Genomic DNA, 20,815 nt, shown 5'->3' on the forward strand with positions numbered 1-20,815 from the left:
CCTAACTCGACCGGCTACCTTGAAATTATCGGATAATTGTTAACCGTTTAATATGAGTGTTTATGAACAAGTAAGTCCTTAAGGAAAGCTTTTTTCGATTACTTTTAGTGACTGACGCTGACTGAAACTGGTAGATAATGTCACACCTAAACAGGACAAAGAACTGCTTGGGTAGAGCACCGAACCGAGCTTTCTCTCCCAACACATATCTAGGATCAGCTGTTATATGGAGTACACAGCTGCATCCGAAACCGTTTTTTAGAAAATTCGAAGTCACCGTGTTTCGAACTTCATTCACTAGAGCCTCAGTACGGAACACACATGGGTAGAGAGCCGGACTTTTAGCTAGGTCCATGTTGCGTGTCGGGTCGTTTTTGTCGTTATCGGAAGCGAGTTATTACATATATTGGGTCTTTAGGCATTCGTTAAAATTTAATGATTCTATCAAAGATTAGATACCATATATTTAATGTGATGTATGAGATTTTAAGTGGGGTACCAGTCTAGAATGCCTTCATGTTTTAGTTCGTTACCTTAGATATACAATTAATTGCGATAGCGAGCTTTAATCGAAATGTCTTTTCAAAACTATCCCAAACTAAAATAAATATGTGCTGGCTGCTCAGCAACATATTTATTTAATAGAATTTTTTTGTATAGTTTTTATTTCCCATGCATTTGAGGTTGTCACGCAAATTTAGATGAGATTATTTTCATTTTAATGAATAAAGGGTTCCGAACTTGAAAAAGCGCAGTTACAAAATAAATATACAATAGCAGCGTACAGCTTGATTTGGTTCATTACATATAATAGGTGCTAATAACATAATAGATTAAACATTTGGGGCTTCAGGAAACCTATTTTCTCAGCCCATTTTACTCGAAACTGTATATTATGATACCATAATATAAGCTGGCCTTATTATGTATCCGTAAATATACACACTAAATCCTACAAGCTCTGTAATAGTGATGTAAATCCTTTTTGATTTGTACCGACGGGTGTATATGCATGACGTACGAAGCACACGTTTTTCTCATTTTATAAATCCACCAGTAATTATATATATATATATATATATATATATATATAGGGAGCAAATAGGGGTATGGGGGACGACGTTTACTTCTGGAGCCTGCTGCTGTTCGGCAGGCGAAAGGCGGTTGGGCCTTTTAGTTTGTCGCTAAAAATAGATCCTGCTGCTGCTGCTCGCCGTTGTTCTCTTTCCTTCCTCCTTCCGCTTGGCAAAGCGACGTGGGAGACGAAGACGAAAAAGAAGAAGCAGCCTAGGAGAAAGACAGCAGGAGGTAGCGATGAATACTGCGGCTCTAGTTCGCGCTAGTATCGCTGCTGATACCATCGGATCGAAGCATTACAGCAACGAGCTGAGTAAGGAAAGATGGCAGGGGGCAATCTGGCTAAGGAAGAAGTGGGTAACTGCCTGTTTGGCAAGAAATTTGACATCAAAAAGAGGCGCTCTATGCGTTTATACCGGTATGACATCATTAAAAACCTGTTATGTAGGTGTAGCTAAGTTAGGTTCTATATTTCCTTTCCACGCACTTTGACGTAAACAAATTTCTATGAGACAAACATCCGTTCTTGAAAAAGAGAGACAGAGAGGTCCTGCTTACTTTCGTATATTTCTATATCCAACATCTGAAATAGGAAGATAAAGTTAAGAAAAGGCAAAGCAAATCAAATCGTTCCACAGAGTCTCTTAAAGAAAATCAGTGCCGAGTAGAAGGAGGCCTACCGTATTGAGAAGGGATGATATACCCGCGGAGAAATCACGTGGAGGAGGGTCGGACGAGGTGTGCTACGCTGGAGGACGTGGAAAGGGTAGAACCGCGTTGTAGAGTAATACGCCACGTCCATTGAGGGGAACGCCCATTGAGGCATTGAACCGATACACATATGGTAGGCTCGTACACGCCCGGTAGTCGCACGATTATACCCGGGCACGTATTGAGACGTCCCAGCCGTAGCGGCATACAGATTATGGCAGTATCTTTCCAGAATTTCCTGCCAGGCGTTTTCTTAGCCCTGGTATCCCTATCAACACTTCTCCACCAAAGCGCCGTCCCCAGTCCTTATCCTACATTTACAGGGCGGCGCTGTCTACCTACTCAACAGTACATTTAGAGTTACCCACGTATAGTTACTCCGATCACTATGCGGATGGATAATCTTTTTACAGTCGGTAAACCAAAGTTAGAATTATGTTGTTATAGCGATAAACGCTTCAGGCACCTTTTTGACTGAAGGGCTGCTACTTAGCCAAAGGAAATCTTTAGCTTTCCTTTGTACTGCTGCATTAACGCATAGAGGTTGTGGGATAACACCCTGCATATAGCCATAAGACAGAATGGAAAATAAAATCAATTATAGAAATATTGAATGCAGATGCCACAGAGTGCTTAGAAACATTTATAGTTCAGCTCATAAAATTCGAATTCAGGAAGCAGTGCATCATTCTCATTGACAGGGTACTGCAGCTGCTTGCTCTATTTTAGGTCGATTAGCTCAATATATCTGCACCATCCTCTGTAAATGGCATTGAAACACCAAATCATTGACTCTGATACCACGCTGATGTTTTCGTAGTCAGACCACATTTCATAAATAAGCTCGTAATTAGTAGGTAATCGTAGAGTATGATAATGTATTATCAAGTATAATAGTGACCTTCAGCCAAAAATGCATTTGTAAACATCGAGCCATTTAGTCTTTGTCGTCATTGGAATTCTTGCGGGATCCAACCCAATTTTCCGAGACCTTTTTCAAAAGGTCGAGGTTAAAGAAATGAAGCAATGAAACGCCTAGGAGTTCAATTCTAGCGATTTGCCAGAGAAAAGTCCTTACCAATAGCAATCGAACCTATAATGATACTTTATAATCGAAAGGTGCACAGACCTCGTCTCTTACTATATGGCACAATTATAATAAACTGAAAAGTTACCCTATATTGGATACGCATAGGTTATACCTAAACTGCTCCAGATCGTGTAATCTATTCTTGTTATCTTAATAAGGCTGATTATATTGACTAAGCCTAATGCGCTGAAAGTGACGCGAAATTACGATAATCTGCTTAGGACTGTCACTTTGGGAAAGGAGCGTATTGGCTGAATGAATGCTGGCCATGTAATAAGCTCATCAATGCCGTCCTTTGCCTTGTTCTCTGCCATCAGTCACGATAGTCATGTGTCATCATACACATTTGAGTGTACACAGCTACCTAGTTCAACGCGAATTCTAACGTGAATCATTTACTCATCATCAATGTCAAATACCTACCCTCGAAATCACCAGGAGACACTACTCCCGGTACTTTACTCTGGGAGGACTTCAGTGTGACTTTCATCGAGTTTTAGTACTATTTAGTAACACTGCACCTTCATTTGCATTATGACATTTTAATCGTTTCTCTCGTAAAAATAGCAAACGAAGTACGAAGCGGATGAACCAGGGATAGCAGGAAAAGGAAAAACGAGAAAGGTGGGCTTAGGACCTTCGGTCAAAATGACGTATGCTCCCAAAGTGGCGTAGCTTTGATTAACAGCAAATACAAAGCTAACGTTTAACTTTTTAGACGGAATTCAAAGATATGTTTTTGCAATCTGAAACTATACACCGAGAGCTAAATAGAGTTGTCTCAGCTCGCTAACACGTAACTATCCCTCATGTTAGCCAGGTATCGCTTTGAAGATTGCCAAAAATGAAATCTACCGTGTTTCGATTTGTATGTACCTTAAGGGATACCAGGCATTATGATGTGTTCATTGACGAAACAACACTGAGGATATTCTATCTTTTATTTCCAAAGCATTTAGATTAATAAAAAAAACCAATAAATCTCCCAGTTTTTCATATATATATATATATATCAGCGACTCTTTCTGTAGCCCTTTAGATCTTTTGGGATTATGTACGTTCAACCTGCAAAATGCTGCAGCCCATGGCGTTTGTTCCTATACGTTATAGCTGAAGAAATAATAACAACAAAATGTTAGCTCTGACGGGACTTTGTTTGTGCATGTAGCTCATGTCATTCTCAATATATATGTGAGCTCAAACTTCAGTGCCTCACCCAATCCTCGACTGCACGTTTTTGCATAATATTATAGCTAGAATCAACATGAGCGCGCAAGTAGATCCACAGCTGCTAGACATGTAGGTGCAAAGAAGCTAGGTTTCAGATCAGGAGGCCTGAGCTTGGCTTCCAGTAGGCCAACTAGCTGCTTCGACCCACTGGCAGACGTTCATCGGACAGCAACAATGGGGCAACTAGATCGGCTTATAATTACTATAAGCATACTACTATTAGTACCATTAAAAAGGAGGAGTGTTATTAGCGTGTAAGTACGTGCAGGGAAAAAGGTAAAGGTTAAAGTCGCAACAGATATGTGCGTGCGCGGACGCGGGTTGCCTGCAAAAAAGGGGCAGAAAGGGGTAATGCCTCCGTCCGCTTTAGGGGGTTTCCCATAGATAATGCGCATTCCCAAAACGGTGACGACTGCATATTTTCTACGGCTGGACATGTACCTTACTTTTACTCGTCCCTTCTTTAGCGTGCAAATCTAAACTAGTTAGATTCAGGCCAGCTAATTTGAAAGTAGTTGCACTATTGCAACGTGTAGAAGTAGCAGTCGCCGGAAGGGTTGTCAGCAACGAAAGCTGAAACCGACAGTCTGGCTAGGAAAACAACCTAGGCTTTCAACTCGTCCTAGTGGCTGAATAGCTAAAGCTGCTTCACTGTTTAGAGAACGTCGTTTAATGGTCAGCGGACCGCCGTTAGTCAAGCCTAGCTTAGTCGTCATATGGTCACCGCATCGCGGCGCGTACGCATTTCTGCTTATCTGTCCAGCACTTCTGGAAAGCCAGCACGAATAACAATAACAACAGTACTATGCAGTGCTTATAAAATGTTTTCGTTCGCATGATAGCTATAACAGAACTAATAATGGTTGTTTTGTAGATACGACTCCGACACATTTAATACTTTCTTCTATCCACTGCTGATGTGATACAGTTGTCGATGTCAGGTAACATAAATGCCAATGGCCTAAACGAAAAAACGATGCCCTCAGAACTAGTCGAATGCACCAGCCATACTGTACAGATGGGAAATAAGTAAGCAAGAAATGATAAGTATTGAGTTTTACGTTGTCCACTTACCAGCAAAGAGATTGTAACATATTGTTTACAGTAAGATTATGGTAACACAGTGATCACAATATAATTCGCTTACCCCTGTGCACAAAGCCACTCATAAATTTATACGCTTCATTGTCTTACTTTTTCTTCCTTTTTATAGCTTATCGTGCTTCTATTCAGTCAAGTCTGTGCCTGACTGGATTGGCGCGAGCCCCGGACGGTGACCATTTGCCCTCAAATCGATTACGGCTGTCAATTCGAGCTTAGAACACACTAGATTTTCAGTAGGGTACATTGATCAAGTAGCATCCTTTCAGACTCCAAACATGACTAGTGTGTAAAATAGGACAATTTGGTCCATACCCCGTAACTTACATCGCCAGCTCGCTCGATTCCCTTAATCACTCAATCGGTTAATTCGCTGCCTTCTATATTCTCTTACTAATTGCCTCGCTTATGTATCTGTGTTTTCTCTATCATTTCTCTGCCTTGAGCGGCTGGCGCTGGCCTGTCAGCTTAGCAACGAATAGCGATGGCACCATAATTGATTCCGCTTTTTGGAGTCGAAACGTTCGATCGGGCCCGACTTGACTATATCGGAGTCTGTCACTAGAAACAGACCATGATACAACTGAAATTAATGGGGTTGCTACGGCCATCCTTTCCCATTCGAATGACAAAGAGCCTTATCTAACATTACGATAGTAGGTCGTCATTGCTTTTCCAAACACTTGCCACATACAAAAGCGTACGGATACGTAAATAGATACGCAAACAGTTTACGTCCGCCTCTCAACCATCCCGAGCCTTTTGTCGGAGTGGCCTATTTTGCCTAGGTGAATCAATTTAGTTTAACTACTACCTATAAAGTCAAGAAGAGTATAGAACAACTAGGTGAAAATATTATCTATTACCTGTAATATATCCAACCAAGGCAATTTAGGATAGAGGCTCTGGTTTATTATCTCCGATCCAATATTCACTAAACTGATAGAGTTTTATGCGAGGTTGCCAGCGACTCTGATTTATGAAAATTGGTCATGTATTTTTCAGTAGGTGGAATTTAAATTTCGCATTGAAGCACAGTATTATTATTATTATTTATTACAGTTATTTTAATCTATGTTACTGCTGAGAGGAGAGCTTTCCTGGTAAGTTGTAGCTCATTTTAGTGGAACGGGCTAGACAAAAACGATGTAGCTTTAAAAGACTTCCTAATTTTTTTTATGTTATAACATACATTGATGTCGTATTACATCATCTAATACCTTCGCTATCATGTAAAGGATGAACACAGGGTTAGGCGCAGTAAAAGGGCAATGGATCCACTGTGAATCGGGGTTAACGGGTACAATTTAATAAAAGCTAAAACGAGCTAAAATATGGCAAGATACCTCAAGTCAAGTCAAGAAAATATGACAAGAAGGTAGATTGCTTTGATACTGAGATATTTATTATAGTGAGGAACGGAACTAACTTATGTAACTACAATCGATTAATAAGCAATATGTAAGCGTACAACAAGAATCATTAGACAGAAAATCTAAATATTTAGCCTCAAACCGAAGCTTTGTAGAGTCGAAGCTGCATATGTTATATATTAAAGGTATTCGTTAAGAGCTGCTATGATAGCTACAATAACGAAGTTTCTAAAAAGATTGTGTACAACGTTTCCAAAAAAGTGGGTACTTTTGAAGGGTAACAGTTATGAAACCCAAAAAAAAGAGCATACATTATTAGCCAAAAACCTCCTTGGAAATCACACGGTGGAACATGGCTCTCACGCCCACTAAACTTTAGCTTCCGCTACAGGTAAGCTTTGTGAATTTCTTATAGGTAAACCCCGCCTTAAAATCGTTCCTTTTTGTCTCTTGTCTCATCATAGTGCAGTATCGTCTCATGCGTGTCTCTTCTACATTCACTTAACTCTACCACGTCCAATGTTCGAAGTTCTTCAGGGTCCAGTTTCGATCAGGATGATCATTCAGACAAGGTTGTGATTATTGATCAACAGCGGGGCCGAAGAGGCAATAGTTCGCGGAGCAGAAATCGGGGGTGAACTTGATTGAGCCAAAATTTCTTGAAATGCTAAGGGTCGTCCTATGAAACAGTATTGTTACTTCTAGCACCCTCGGTTCCGGGAGGCGCTTGACAACGACTTGGGCCACAGCCGCATTTGAACTGCAAGGCTTTTACTCCGTATAATAGCTGGCTTGTAGAGAAGCCGGTGCTGAACGCCCCAGCGATGGGGTCCTGGTCTCCTACAAACGCTGAGCGGGCGACTTTGATACAACTCTAGTTGAAGATTAGCTAATATTTCAAATGGATGCACTATAAATCTAGCTGTCTACACACGTCCGCCAAACGTGAAACTGGCACCCATCGTTGTCGAAAAATTACGTGCGATGTATATATTATTCTTTCTCGTTTTCTGTGGAGCCTTTAACGCGCGTCAAGATGGGCCATGCTCAAACCGCACACCGGTGGTCTACTATGCTTAGGCCGACTTTGCCTGATGAATGATAAGCCTTTGGTCCACATCGACTTACGTGAATAGCAACGCCGGCTTGCTCATTGATGCTTATAGAGACACATGTATGCGTAGGTAAAGTTGGCTTGTTTCTTAAGAATGGTTCGATTAGAGAAAAAGCCCATTTTAGCGCTCATGCCTCCATCAGCATTAAACTAACGTGACAACTCATGCTCACCTTTGAAAGAGAAGGAAACCCCTCTCACGACGCCTGAGGAATCCTGGATGAGCTCTCTATCGAAGTGCTGCCTACGCTAGATCTTATTGACAACTACGCATAGCAACTAAGCGATATTCTACAGCAATTCATATGGTCGCATCGTCCTGGAAATCAGAACCGGTTATACTCGAACGCACCTATGCTGCTTTGCCAGAAGAGCCCAGAATAGCGTGCAAACTTTTTGGGTAGCTAAGCGCTGGAATAAAGCCTCTTGGAATCTATTTGAAGACTGTGTTGTAGGAAACCTATATCCCCAATGACAGAGTGACAGAGAACAAACCTGGCTTGTAACGCTGAGCGATGACCGTACTTGACGGGTCTCGACCTCACGCCTTATCAGTTCACTGACCTCAATAGATCACTTTCGCGCTATGATGGATCTGACGATTCTATCAAAAAATAAATGATCTCAGCGGCAGACGATTAGTAATTAGAGATACACTGTCAGGGCCGACTTCTTAATGATAGCCGTTTTCTAGGTTCCGTTGGGTTCGCATACCATATGGACGCCCGCCTCCTGATCCCTTGCTAGACGGCGCTCTTCAATGAGTGTCTTCGATAAGACAGGTTTTTGTCCAGTGGCGAAAAACCATATATCCAATCATACCTGAAGATAAAATGCACACAGACCTATTGACCTCACGGCGCAGATTGCAGAGAAAAATGTGCTACCAACCGGAAGTCTCTTTGAATAAAACAAGGCTTCGTCGATTTCGTCAGCTAGTCGCTGACAATATCTCGGACCAGCTTTTCGACGTCATCGACGGCTTGTAAGTCTCCGCTAGTTAATGTCAACCACGCGCTTGCTAAATAAATTTCAAGACGCCAAAAAATGTCTTTCAGAGATAAGCAGAGGGTACTGCCATACAGCGGAAGCCTCGCAAATGGGTATAGCTTCGCTATTGTTCTCGGCGCTGCTGAAGGATTTACCAATGAACGATGAAAAGCGCAAAGAACTTGTGAAGGTAATCCCGTGCACCGATAACTTTATTTGTGGGACCACCTGTTTTCGAAGTCCAGCAGTCATTAGCTAGATTGCAGATGGTATTTCGACGGAGCTCGGCTAAACTGTGAATCTGACTGAAAACGGTGGCGATGAAGCTGAAAAGAAAGTACTTTTTCTGACTCGTTCTTATGACGAGGCTTTTTTCGTTTATGTGAACAACTTTCTCCAACCGAGCTAATTCTCTTTATAAGCTGCTACAACGATAAATATTTCTCTTCGCACATCGCAGAAAGGTAATGGTAACGCTGTCAGTCATTGCAGATCCCTTTTTTGTCAGTTTTTACCACTTCACATTTATTGCATCTCAGCATAGCCTCAGTAGCTCCCTGCGGCATAGATCGGTCCGGGGTTTTCGGATTCTAGCGAACAGCTCAAAATTCGCTAGCTTATTGTTGCTTCTGTCAATCGAAGAATAGAAGACACATCGACCTATAAGCTACTCTTCCCTGATTTTGAGGCTATGCTAAACCATACGTGAATGGCACTCATCGGCTTCAATTGCTATATTGTAATTAAACTTGGCACATGGTTTCCTTTTGTTGATTAGGAAAAAGCGTAGTCTGGGTAGCTACTGCGCACCTCGTTGCCAGAATAACTGAAATTAACGAGCGCGCTTATTAGTAAAGAATGTTATTAAATATTAATAGTCAGAAAAATGGGGAGAATTGTTGTTATGTTTAATAGTAACATGCTTGTATACCGTTTCCATACCGTTTCGTGTTTGCTGGGAGACCAATTCCGATTGCTGCTCACCAATTATGAAAGAATTAGTAATTTCAAAGGTCGTACAATAATAAATAAAAGTGACTTTAAAATAATAATAATAATTAAACCCTGACACATCATGAACCAAAGGTTCTAATTTCACGCTTCTCCATGTCGTTATGTGAAAGAAAATGTTATTTCTGGTCCTTTCGAAATTGTGCCGAGAACATTTTTATAGGAATTATTACTGTGTCACACTGTTTTCGTGATCTACCTGAAAAAGGCGAATACATCTTACTGAACTGAGCATAGCTTCAAACGGACGGCCAAATAGATGCTATAGAATAAATTATTTTTAGGAATGATGTTACGTCAAATTGATCAGCTTCTCTTAGTTATCGTTAATGCTTATAATAAAAAATAACACACGATTAAACAAAATCTAGCGATTTAAAGCGCTTAGCCTTTTTTGCTATTCCTTTTGAAACACGGTAGTAAAACAGCGAAACAAATCGTTCAGGGAAAACGTAAGGGGAGCGGTTCTATGGGATTTAGTCTCCACTAGCGCCAGGAAGTAAACTAGCTTGCTTATCGGCACTGAAAGCTTCTTGATCGTGGGTCGGACTGTCGACGACAGTGACTGATTCTAGCAAGTCACAAACAAATCTTGCGGAATGATGGGCGGTCCGTTGGCAGGTCGTTGTTGCTGTGTCCCGTGGCTCAAAAACAAAGACAAAAAAAACAGAGACATCAGCAAAGCGGAGGTAAACCTCGCTTCTATTGCCTTTCGTATCTCCAATGCGGGGTTTTGCTACAATTGCATCAACTTTGTGCTCTGCCTATAGTTATGCAAATAGCCTATACTTACAGCCAATTCTTACCACGCTGTTAATGCGTATTAACTGATGCTATCGGAACTCGTTTCATTCACTAAAATGAAATGACCCGCTGTCAGATAACCAGTTGCACTACTACGCCATGGCAAGTTTTCTCGTATTACCTTCGTAGTAGACATTGACGACTTGCGTATTAAACAAGGTGGCCTTCCCGAAACTACTTAAACAATATCAGACAATATCTATTTATAATGCTGGAGTCAAACTATGCTTTTCACTGCAGAGGAAAAGATTAAACATCTCTTTCTGAAAGGAAACCAGCCTCCATCGAAATCACAATATCGCGCCTCCTGTCGCGCCTATTATAATTCATCTTAAAAGGCCATGGATTCTTTTTGAACCCAACAGGTTCTATCGTAAATGGTGAAACACAGACGGTGATACTAACAATAGTAATGCCTGTGATCTCACTTACTCGACTATTTCTGATCCGAGCTAATTCATGATTCATATGGCACTTTATTTTCCGCGATACAAACGAGCCTAAAAGACTCGCATTTGGTCAATATTCATAAATATTTTTTTTATAATAAAAATTTTTTAACTCTCAAATGTACTCTTGAGTCCTACTGTGTGTGGATGGCCCAGCTTTCAGTGAAATTACAGAGGAAAGTTAAATGCCCATCCTTTCATTTGATTTGAAAATGACTAACAGTCTGTTCACGTGTTAGGCAAGAGTGGTTCTTGATTCTTATGATATTACGTATTATTTTTGAACCCGAATATATTAGATATCCAACTGTCGTCAGCTTTTTGGAATGGTAACTGCTTAATGCGATTGGAGCATTTGGAGCAAAATTCACAACCGTTTTCGGTTACTTACCGCTAGGTCCAAACCTCAGCGATTTTTCCAAAAAAAAAAAAACAAAATAATAAAATTTACTTACTAGCATCGGACCAGCGCGCAATTGCGTTTGAGCAGCAGATCTATTAACGCATTGTCAACTCTGAATATAATTAGAACTATCCCCACTGCAGGCGATAAGCTTTCAGTGAGTATGTGAGAACTCAATACACAGGAAGGGCCCATATGCCGTCTGCACACAGTTACTAGTTTTATATATAAACACGCTAAGTGGCTCAAAGGTCCACCAGTACTTAAGGAGAGCCAAAACCCACTCGGGCTGAAGGAAATTGTTGTCTCGACACTTAGGATGATAGCTCGGGGAATCCTTCGGCTCGTGTGTATAGAGAAATCGTACTCGTTTCTCTCTCAAGTTTTTTTTCAGAACTTGACCAACATGTCGTTTACGCTTGTAGATTGTACCACCATTTCCGAACGATAGACTGGACTTTGATACTTTCATTGAAGATCTAAAAGCAGTAACCTGTGACAGCACAGTACAATGGTCACGCGAAGTGCTTGGAACTCATGCGTTATATATAGCTAATTACAGCTTTCGACACCTACTTGTGTACCTTTTTAAACATGTCTTCCAATTAGGCACAATTTATAAAACGCACATAATTAACTGACCTAGAAGCACATGTGGGATTGTAGGACGCTCCCTTCAGGGGGTAGAGCAGGGAACAGTCTCATGCATGAGTTGAAACCAAACTAACTACTACGCATTATTCGTCTGTAGTACATTTGCTGTTTTCAGCTTTCCTCTTGAAATAACAATATTGTACTCAATTCCCATTTCTTTTTAACGTCCGCCTCGATAGCTCACCTGATAAGCATGCCCTTAAAATAAATTCAAAATCCTGATTAATCGCGTCAAATGTCCTTAGTTACGACATATTATTGCAGACTTAATTCACTTTAAAACAGTAGCAAGATACTCTCAGTATGACTCGTCACGTGGCACGAACTGAGACCGGTTCCTTGTTGTCTTTGTACACATGCATCCATTCATAGGCAAAGAAAACACTGAATTTCAAATCAGTTAGGAGGGCATTTATTACTTTCCGTTAGTATGGCATGCTACTGCCGAAATTGTCCTAATACTGGACAAAGTTTTTTAGAACTGAATGGGTACCAGTGTTCTTGCAGCAAGAACACTTCGAATGACATCATATGCCCGGCTGCAACTACATAAAGTGGCAGTACACTTCCGATAGAAGTCAGCGAACCGATTCAAGTAGCAACAGGACCAGCAGTTCATAGTTCAGATCACCGAAGTGGGAGCGGTGGCGGGCCGTAGTCATGCTGGAGCATGAAAAGATCGTATGCAAGCGGAATACGGCTAAGGGGGTGGTAAGCGAAAAGGTGATCGTCGTCGAGGGCTGCTAGGGGGTGTCTACAGTATAAGCTGGGATGGGGGTTTCTGCTGTTAATCGTGCCAGCACCTTGTAGTCACGAGTGTTAATGTTTACGGTACGTGTAATACCATCAATACTACCGCTAGCTACAGCTGATGCACTTATCAAATGGTAAAGGCAGAAGCTCACTTTTCGAATAACTGGCCAATATGATTCCATAAGCAGAGATAAATAAAAGAAAATGCAGCAAAATCCGGAGCAGCGGCACTAAATAGAACACGAAACAACGCACACGAAATGAGATAATACGGAGGACGCTTCAATGCTTAGAGTCAGAATAGCGCATTGCCGTATTGCCATCGCTAAGTGAAGCTCTGAACTCCAGAAAATCACTGTTTTAGCGAATGGTTTGAAGCTCTTTTCTTAGAAAACAACAATCATTCTCGAACGGGTACAAAACTAACCTAATAAACAGATGGCAAAAGCATGCCCGCGTGTTGCTTGACATGAGAAAAGTGGACCCCGGATCTGATTTGACATTATCATACATACGCCTTCGTTTGAAGATTTTTTCAGGACTAAAGATATGCAAGCAATCACACGAGCCTGACCGCATTTTTGTTGTAACCTAATTTATGTTGATACGCGCAACCTCTGTCACTGTATGTTAGTTTCGTATATAGTCACTAAGTTTTTTTTAATCTTTTTTAAAGAATATATTATCAGCGCGAAGCTTTCTATTGAGCAGAATTCCCCGGAAAAGTTTAATGAGCTTCAATGCCAACAACGTGTTGTTGTCATTTGTGATCTCGAACTCGGTTCAATATAAAGCAGCACGGAAAAAATGCCCGGCCTAAGTTAAATCAAGAAAAAAGATAATTTGATCATCTCTGACAAACACAACTATCGTCTGCAGCTACAGCACCGAAACGAGGAATGGCAGCGACAGATGCTCCTTCGCAATTTTATTTTAAATTCACAAATTTTACTTTAAAAATGAAGATCTCAAGACTAAGAACGCAACTATTGTATAGCTAACCAATATGAGTATCATTTTGTTTCATCTATTTAAAGCATAGGTATTATTAGTCTGTCAGCAGGACGTTGGGTTTGGGTACGAAAAATCAATAGCGATCGCAATTAAGCCGTACGGTTGTAGCACGGAACAATACTTTTTGACATCAATTAGACGTATTGTCTAGTCTTTTTCCTATTCACAATGTCTAGCATAGTTCGGTCGAATTTCATTGATCCGCCTTTGTAATTCGATTGTGACCCAATCGAAAAAGAAATCCCTAGAGAATTCTTTGAACCCTACAATCAAATTGTCATTCTGGCTTGTTTGGCCACTTATTACAGATGACGCTGTGTTTCATTAAGTTTTTAGGCGTACGCGCTTTCTATGGATAGATTTAACTTATTTTTATCTTGACCACTTGGATTATTTCGTTTTGTTATCTCGGCTTCCCAACTGGTAAGTGATAAGGTACATATAAGAGCTATATCTAACTATATAAGGGTTCGAAGACACCATAATCGACCCATGCAAACAACAAATAGTAAGCTTGTTTTTCAGAATAAATTTACAACGAAGTAGAGTCCTAATGCAGAGTTACATGAAGCTCCGACTATAGGACGCTACAGGAAATAGGGAAGTCATATTGGTGAGTAGTTGTTGTTACCATCGTCGCCACTGCTATTCAACACCGGCGAATTTCGACATAGTGCGCGTGCCATAACACACAAGTTGACACAAAGTACGCACTGTGCTACCGATGTTTCGAATCCGGATTAAGTTATTTACGATCTAATAATTTCTATTGTGTGTGTGTGTGTGAACTGAAATTGGCCGTAACTCATCGGTACTCATAACGATTTGCTAGATGGTTCTGTCAACCAAAAGGAGAAAGATTGATTAAGAAGAGACGATAGCTCGATGACCCCTTCACCTGTCGAGTCGCGAAACAGAAAGCGACAAAAACATAAGGGTAACTTTTGCTCCGAAACGACAGATTTGCAGACTCTCTTGTTCGTTGTCAGTTGTGTTTCCTACCATCACAGCCGTACACAATGAACAACAGTTACGTAGGCAAATGCCACACTGCCTTAAGCCTTGTTAGCGCCAACGTTACTGGCAAATGCGGCTTGGTGCCCGCTTTTCGACAAATCGTTGCCAAAAAACCCTGAAATTAGTCGGGCTTCTTTATTGATGATAGCTGAGAAAATTACTTGTCACTATAAAAATGACATGTATATTATTACGAAAAACTGTAACTACAACGTCACAAATCGACCGTCGCTGGCTGTGAGGGCATATCACGTTGCGATAGATTTTGAAAATATCGTGACTACTTGACTTAAAAGCTTGGAGCTGAAATCTTTTAACAGTCCATCCGTTTTCAAGAATCCGCTTTCGGATTCTGTCGCAGCACAGTATTTTTACTGACCGTTCGATTTACTTGGTGCACAAGGTCTATACATTAAAGACCCACGGCATGACGTAATTCTTCATTGCTTTCAGCAGCCATGCTACAGCTCCCTTCATGCCCATAAACCATGCACGTATTTAGTTCCTTTTGCGAGGACGTTCTCTGTGTAAAGCATCAACCCTGATTAATGGTCCTTAAATCGCCCAAAAGGTATTCCCCCAACCTAATAAAAGCAATGCGGTGATGTTGCGAACCGTTGGCCTACCTCATACGCGCCTTGAAATAGCTGTGATATGATTATTAAACGTTAGTAAGTTATCCAAGCAAGCAGTCCATGTGCGCTGATGAAACACTGCGGTTAGACAGCGGATGCTATTGTGTGTTTTAATTTATCTCAAATGTAATATTTTAAGAAAAATAATTGAAGATATTGTCACTCTGTTTAACAATTCATTTTTTTGTTCATTGCATTTGGTACCTTTAGGCGGCATGCAGGTGTTGCGGGACACATACGGACGGTGGTTCCAGAGGCCCTTCGACACGCGAGAGCTTGGCTTCAATCAACAGGAGAGCGTCGGTAGGACAAATAGCAATTTCAACAATCTTTAAGGACGTCTCGGTCCTCAAGGGGCAAGTGCGGATAAAGCTCGCTTAGATTCCAATCAACAAAGTCACTTCACGACTTGACTGACGCTTCCTTAAACCCTTACCTTTTATTTGAAACCAATCGCAAACTATCACCGTCTGCCACTCATCTACCACCAGATTCTACTTAGGCGTGGATAATGTCGCGAGTATTTTAAGGACGTTGATTGTTCGTGAGCTATGGACTATGACTGAGAACAAAACTACTGAAGGAGAAAAAGGAAACGTGTTTTTGCAAAAATTCGTGCTATATATAGAAAACGAGCGCGCAAGCCTTTAGCGCTAAAACAAAAAGAACGAAAACTCACCATAATGATGATGACAAAGCTTTGCAACATTCCTTATTTATTGCGTTTCATTTTAGAAGCATACCAAAAAAAATAATGTTCCCAAGTAGTTCACTGGACCCGATATGCGCCCACCTTACGTCGCAATGTTTTGATAATCATACAACTATACTATCATACCTTCTCACTACCGTATATCCTATTCGCATAAGTACGTTTTCGATAGAGACAAATATACAAAATAGAATTCGGCGGAAGGCGTATGAATGCTTATCGCATGTCACGCGTACTTCGTCTACCATTATTGCAGCGCCGAATTACCCATAACAAGAGCAAAAGGAAGCTTCTGCTTGTTGATGGAGACGCACTGCGTGAGAATGGACCGAGTAACCTGCGTAACGATTTGCAGGCGTACGCCAGCCACAATAGCGCCCTCTTGTATTACTACCCACGACCAGACACACACGTACGGTAAAGTAGTATTAATAAATACACATTACAGTTTGTCAGATTAGGGTCGCCATCTACCTATTACCTACACACAAAATAACCGACTCCAAGCAGGCTACGTTTCGGTGTAGCCGTTACAGGCCACTGAACGTTAGCATGAAAAATAGTCTGGGCGCGTAAGAGGACGTGTGTCCATATATCTGTGTGAGTAAGCCTGTATAAATGTGTGTATATGCATTTATCTATAAAAGGGCGTATACGTGAAAACCTATGTTTAAATCTCGACGAAAAATTTAAGTTATATACACGTTAAATCGACTAGAAATAATCTTTTCCTCTTATACATGCACGAGCATAAAAACGTGCATGGGTGTATGTGGATACGAAGCCGCGTCGCCTTTAGCATTTATTCAGTGTTGAATTAAGTACCTCAATCGAGTTACCGAGCGCGCGTTCGCAATAGCGCTAACACATCAATTAAGAGGAATCATTCGATAAACGGTTTGAGCTTATATGGATGTACGTGACACGAAATTTAATACTGTATATATTAAAAAAGAAAAAAGGATCAACTGACTAAATGCAAAAATATAAAGGAGTCAATAATGTGTTTCATATACTCACTGGAGAGATACGTTCTATATGTAGTCAATATTATAATACCCAAAAATCCATTAAAAAAATGATCACATTACCGACGATAATGTATGGCCAATGTACGATTCTTTAACGATATAACGACTATGCGGGTACAGGTGAACGAGACACATCGACGTGCACCTTCTGTATCCTGGACGTTCACTCTATGATATAGCAGAGGGTATAAAAGAAAAATACGATAACATTTCACGTACGTAAACGTATGTGAGTGAGTGAACCTGGTGACAAGCGTGACGCTAGCAATAGTAATATCAACAGCGATATGACCCATTCGTGACGCAAATCATGGAGAAATTTATATGTGCGCAGACGACACCGATTACCTAGAAGACCCTTACCGATAAATGAACAAACAGGAATAGGTGATTATTACGGTTATCCGCAAACGTCTACATGAGTATCGCCATGTTAGCCCCGCCCTTTTTTGTCACCTCCTAGTGTAATCATATACTAAAATGCCCATCAATCAGCTGAAATTATTATTCAGCTTTTAAGAAGCGAATACAATGTAAACGTGATAGCCATGTAAAAGCATAAGTGATGCTCGAAAGGTGAAGGCGACAATATTGGTCTGATGATGTCGGGTGGAAAATCTCCCGCCTGACACGTCGCCGCACTCAGCACGATACGCTCGTAAGCAAACAATGGTCTTCCACACCTACTTAGTTACGTCCGCACCATAGTTAAAGTGACCACGCAATGAAAACAAAAAAAAACTATACCGGAAGACGAACAGACGCTATTCAGCTATGCGTGACCATTCCGAGTCTGAAAGCTGCTCTCATTTACCGATGACAAAGATATGAATAATATTAATGATTACAACAATCATAATATAATAATAACAACAACACTAATATATTAGAGACGGCACTATTTCGAACTACTATTAAGCACGATTACGAATCAAGTAGTAAGTGTCAGCCGAATATAGAATTATACCCACTCACACAGAAACACGTTGATCCACACAGCCTGATGTACATTTATCTTTTTAGCATCACGTAACCAAGCAGCGCTCTCTCTCTCCTACACGAAAAATAAATATGACAATAGTAAAAATCGAAGAATATAAAATGTCGTTCGTCTACCTATTACTCGTTGTCCGATGACCCGAGTTTCACGTTCCTTATTTCCAATATATATATATATATATATATATATATATATATATATATACATATATATATATATGTATGTATATTCACAGACCAGAGCTTTTGCAGCGTCGATTCTCCCTTCAACCAACCGCTTGTAAGGATATACTCGAGTTCGCAGTGATAGTATACACACAGGCTCTCACCGGATTACGTATACACATGTGTGAACAGGAGGGAGAGACAATTGCACTAACGGACTAAGAAATAGACAAAGCAAAAAAATAAGTGTCTTCGTGGCTCCCTAGGTTGCTAATTGCTTTTGTCCTATCTAAGCGAAATATGGTAGAGTAAGCTGTCACATTATATTGATGCACTCACCGTGCCACCCTCAAGCATACATAAATACACGTACAGGTATCGCATGTATAAAGCTTGTAGTATCTGTACGTTTATTCATTATTCTTCGCGAATGATATTTTCTAATATAAAAACATAAATAATGCTAATTAATAAAACAATGTATCTTGCTGCTGCAAGTGCGCGTACGGTATTCACATCGTTTTATTAAACTACACATGTAAATGACAGTACTATTATGATACCTTACAATGTCAAAAACAAGATTTCAGCCAAACAAAAACACATATCACAAAGCCTAGCAAAGCGATTAAGATGTCTTTTGTTGATATGTTCTTCTTTTGAGCGTACCATTTATGGCCAAAAAGCCGGGTGCTGTTTATGACGCATCAATGACCAGATCGAAACTGAAAACATCATTTTGTCGATTAAACACTTTTTGTCAGTTACCTCAGGTACACTCCATAGTTAAATACCCCCTTAAAATAGATCCAGTGTTTAGCCCCCAACGCATTCAAGTTTCGACACGCTCCGAGCTTTAATTACAGATATGCAGACGGTGTCAGCCAGATCAATACAGAACTTCGAATTCTGTTAGGACTTGAGTGTCTATTCTGGTCAGCTAATATGAACTTCGATGTTATCATACACGTACCTCGTATAAAACGGTCCATAACTAACTATTTTTGTTGTGGTAGTAGGCGCTTTGGTGCTGGACCCCACCGTGAAAAAGAGCGCAAGCGTAGCCCAAAAGACACAACTTATCACAACCTTCAATTTTACTTCAGTTCTAAGAAGACGTGACGATACAATCGTATTGAAGAATGCATATCCATCACCGAAAAGCGTAAAGCTTCTACTTCAACTAGTGTAATCGAAGGGATATCGTCACGTTAAAAAAGGTCTTCGAGTGGAACGGTAACAGAACCGTATACACTATAGTTCACAATCACATGGCTATTCAGGCTCCAACAGCTACTAAAATAATATTGTTATTATCGTTACCTACAGTTTATATAGCGATGTGGATTATTTGAGCGGGAAGTTTGAAGCACTGCAATTACGAACGATTACTCCTCAAGTGCGCCTCTATTTACAGCCTTCACTGTATACATCAGTGAGCACGCAGACGATGCGCAGTAGCGGCAGCACAAAGCGGCTAGCAGAACAAATAGACTTTTGAGCTATAGTCCAAAAATAGGAGCCGCGTACCTCATAATACTATCCACCTCACGATTCGGCCTAAATCTAAGAGGGCTAACATATGTTGTTATACTTTGTTGTGTTAATCCTTCGTAGCTGTTTTCAAGCATCAATCTACACACGGAAAACGGTGCAAAATCAAATCTGGGACACTAACTACGTAGCGATCTATAATACACCATGACAATATCATCATACAGCGTAAATGTCGACACTGAACAACAACAAATGTTAGTAACTGATTAGTACCGTGAAAATAGGCATCCACTTTTCTATCGTCCTCGAGCAAATGATTAAATTGGGAAAGTTTCGAGAAGGTCTGTTCTTCTGTGATGCACAGCGATCCAAAACATTCATTCTTCGCTTAGAATAACGTTAAAAGCAATAATCGTAAACCTGTCTAGTATTTGCCACGTTTATTGCGATTGATTTTATTTTTACAAGCCCTCTTTTTATAACGACTGTTCGTTTATTAAATAAATCGATTGACTAACATCTGTTATTTCAAAGAGATATAGGCCGCAATTCTAATCGTACATCTCTTTTGATCACTTTTCGTTCAACAAATTCGCTGCTATATGGCAGCACATCGATACCATGGATTTTAGGTGAGCTGGAAGACACAACTACAAATCTCAAATACGCCACCTGTGGCACTCATTTAACTGTATAATGTAAAGCCATGTGATGATGACGGTGATTGTTATGATGTTAACAGAGTAATACATAGACATTCATGTCTGCATTCGAGAATAACAAGTAAATAAATATACTGGCATCTATATATAACCCATGTAATAAACTGATAAAACACTCAGAATAAGCTAAATGGTAGTCTTCCACAGTGACATATATATATATATATATATATATATATATATATATATATATATATATACACAGACACACACACACACACAGACACACAGACAAAGAGAGAGAGAGAGAGAGAGGAGAGAAA

At 40.4% G+C, this 20,815-nt stretch overlaps 1 protein-coding gene and 1 long non-coding RNA gene across 3 annotated transcripts in view; one reads left to right on the plus strand and one right to left on the minus strand.

Annotated features, from left to right (window-relative positions):
- The window catches only part of LOC111259639 (uncharacterized), a 54,533-nt gene extending 38,410 nt beyond the window's left edge, over positions 1-16,123 (plus strand). Inside the window, exons 1-2 of one of the 2 annotated variants that reach the window (XR_002679748.2) lie at positions 6,602-6,973; positions 15,637-16,123. Coding sequence is in view for 1 of the 2 variants with exons in the window: in XM_022831801.2 (XP_022687536.1) it covers positions 15,637-15,761 (125 nt within the window). In the remaining variant the exon portion in view is untranslated. Of the gene's footprint in view, positions 1-6,601; positions 6,974-15,636 lie in introns of those variants that run through there. The other variant, XM_022831801.2, reaches the window with a different exon arrangement.
- On the minus strand, positions 16,111-20,801 carry LOC147753995 (uncharacterized). Its single transcript, XR_015310691.1, has 2 exons — positions 19,307-20,801; positions 16,111-19,058 (listed from the first exon to the last, which is right to left on the minus strand). It is a non-coding gene; the product is annotated as an uncharacterized LOC147753995 (long non-coding RNA).
- Between the last annotated feature and the right edge of the window lie 14 nt (positions 20,802-20,815).

The sequence above is a fragment of the Varroa jacobsoni genome, unplaced genomic scaffold (assembly GCF_002532875.2).
Source record: "Varroa jacobsoni isolate VJ856 unplaced genomic scaffold, vjacob_1.0 scaffold_35, whole genome shotgun sequence".
Lineage (NCBI taxonomy): Eukaryota > Metazoa > Arthropoda > Arachnida > Mesostigmata > Varroidae > Varroa > Varroa jacobsoni.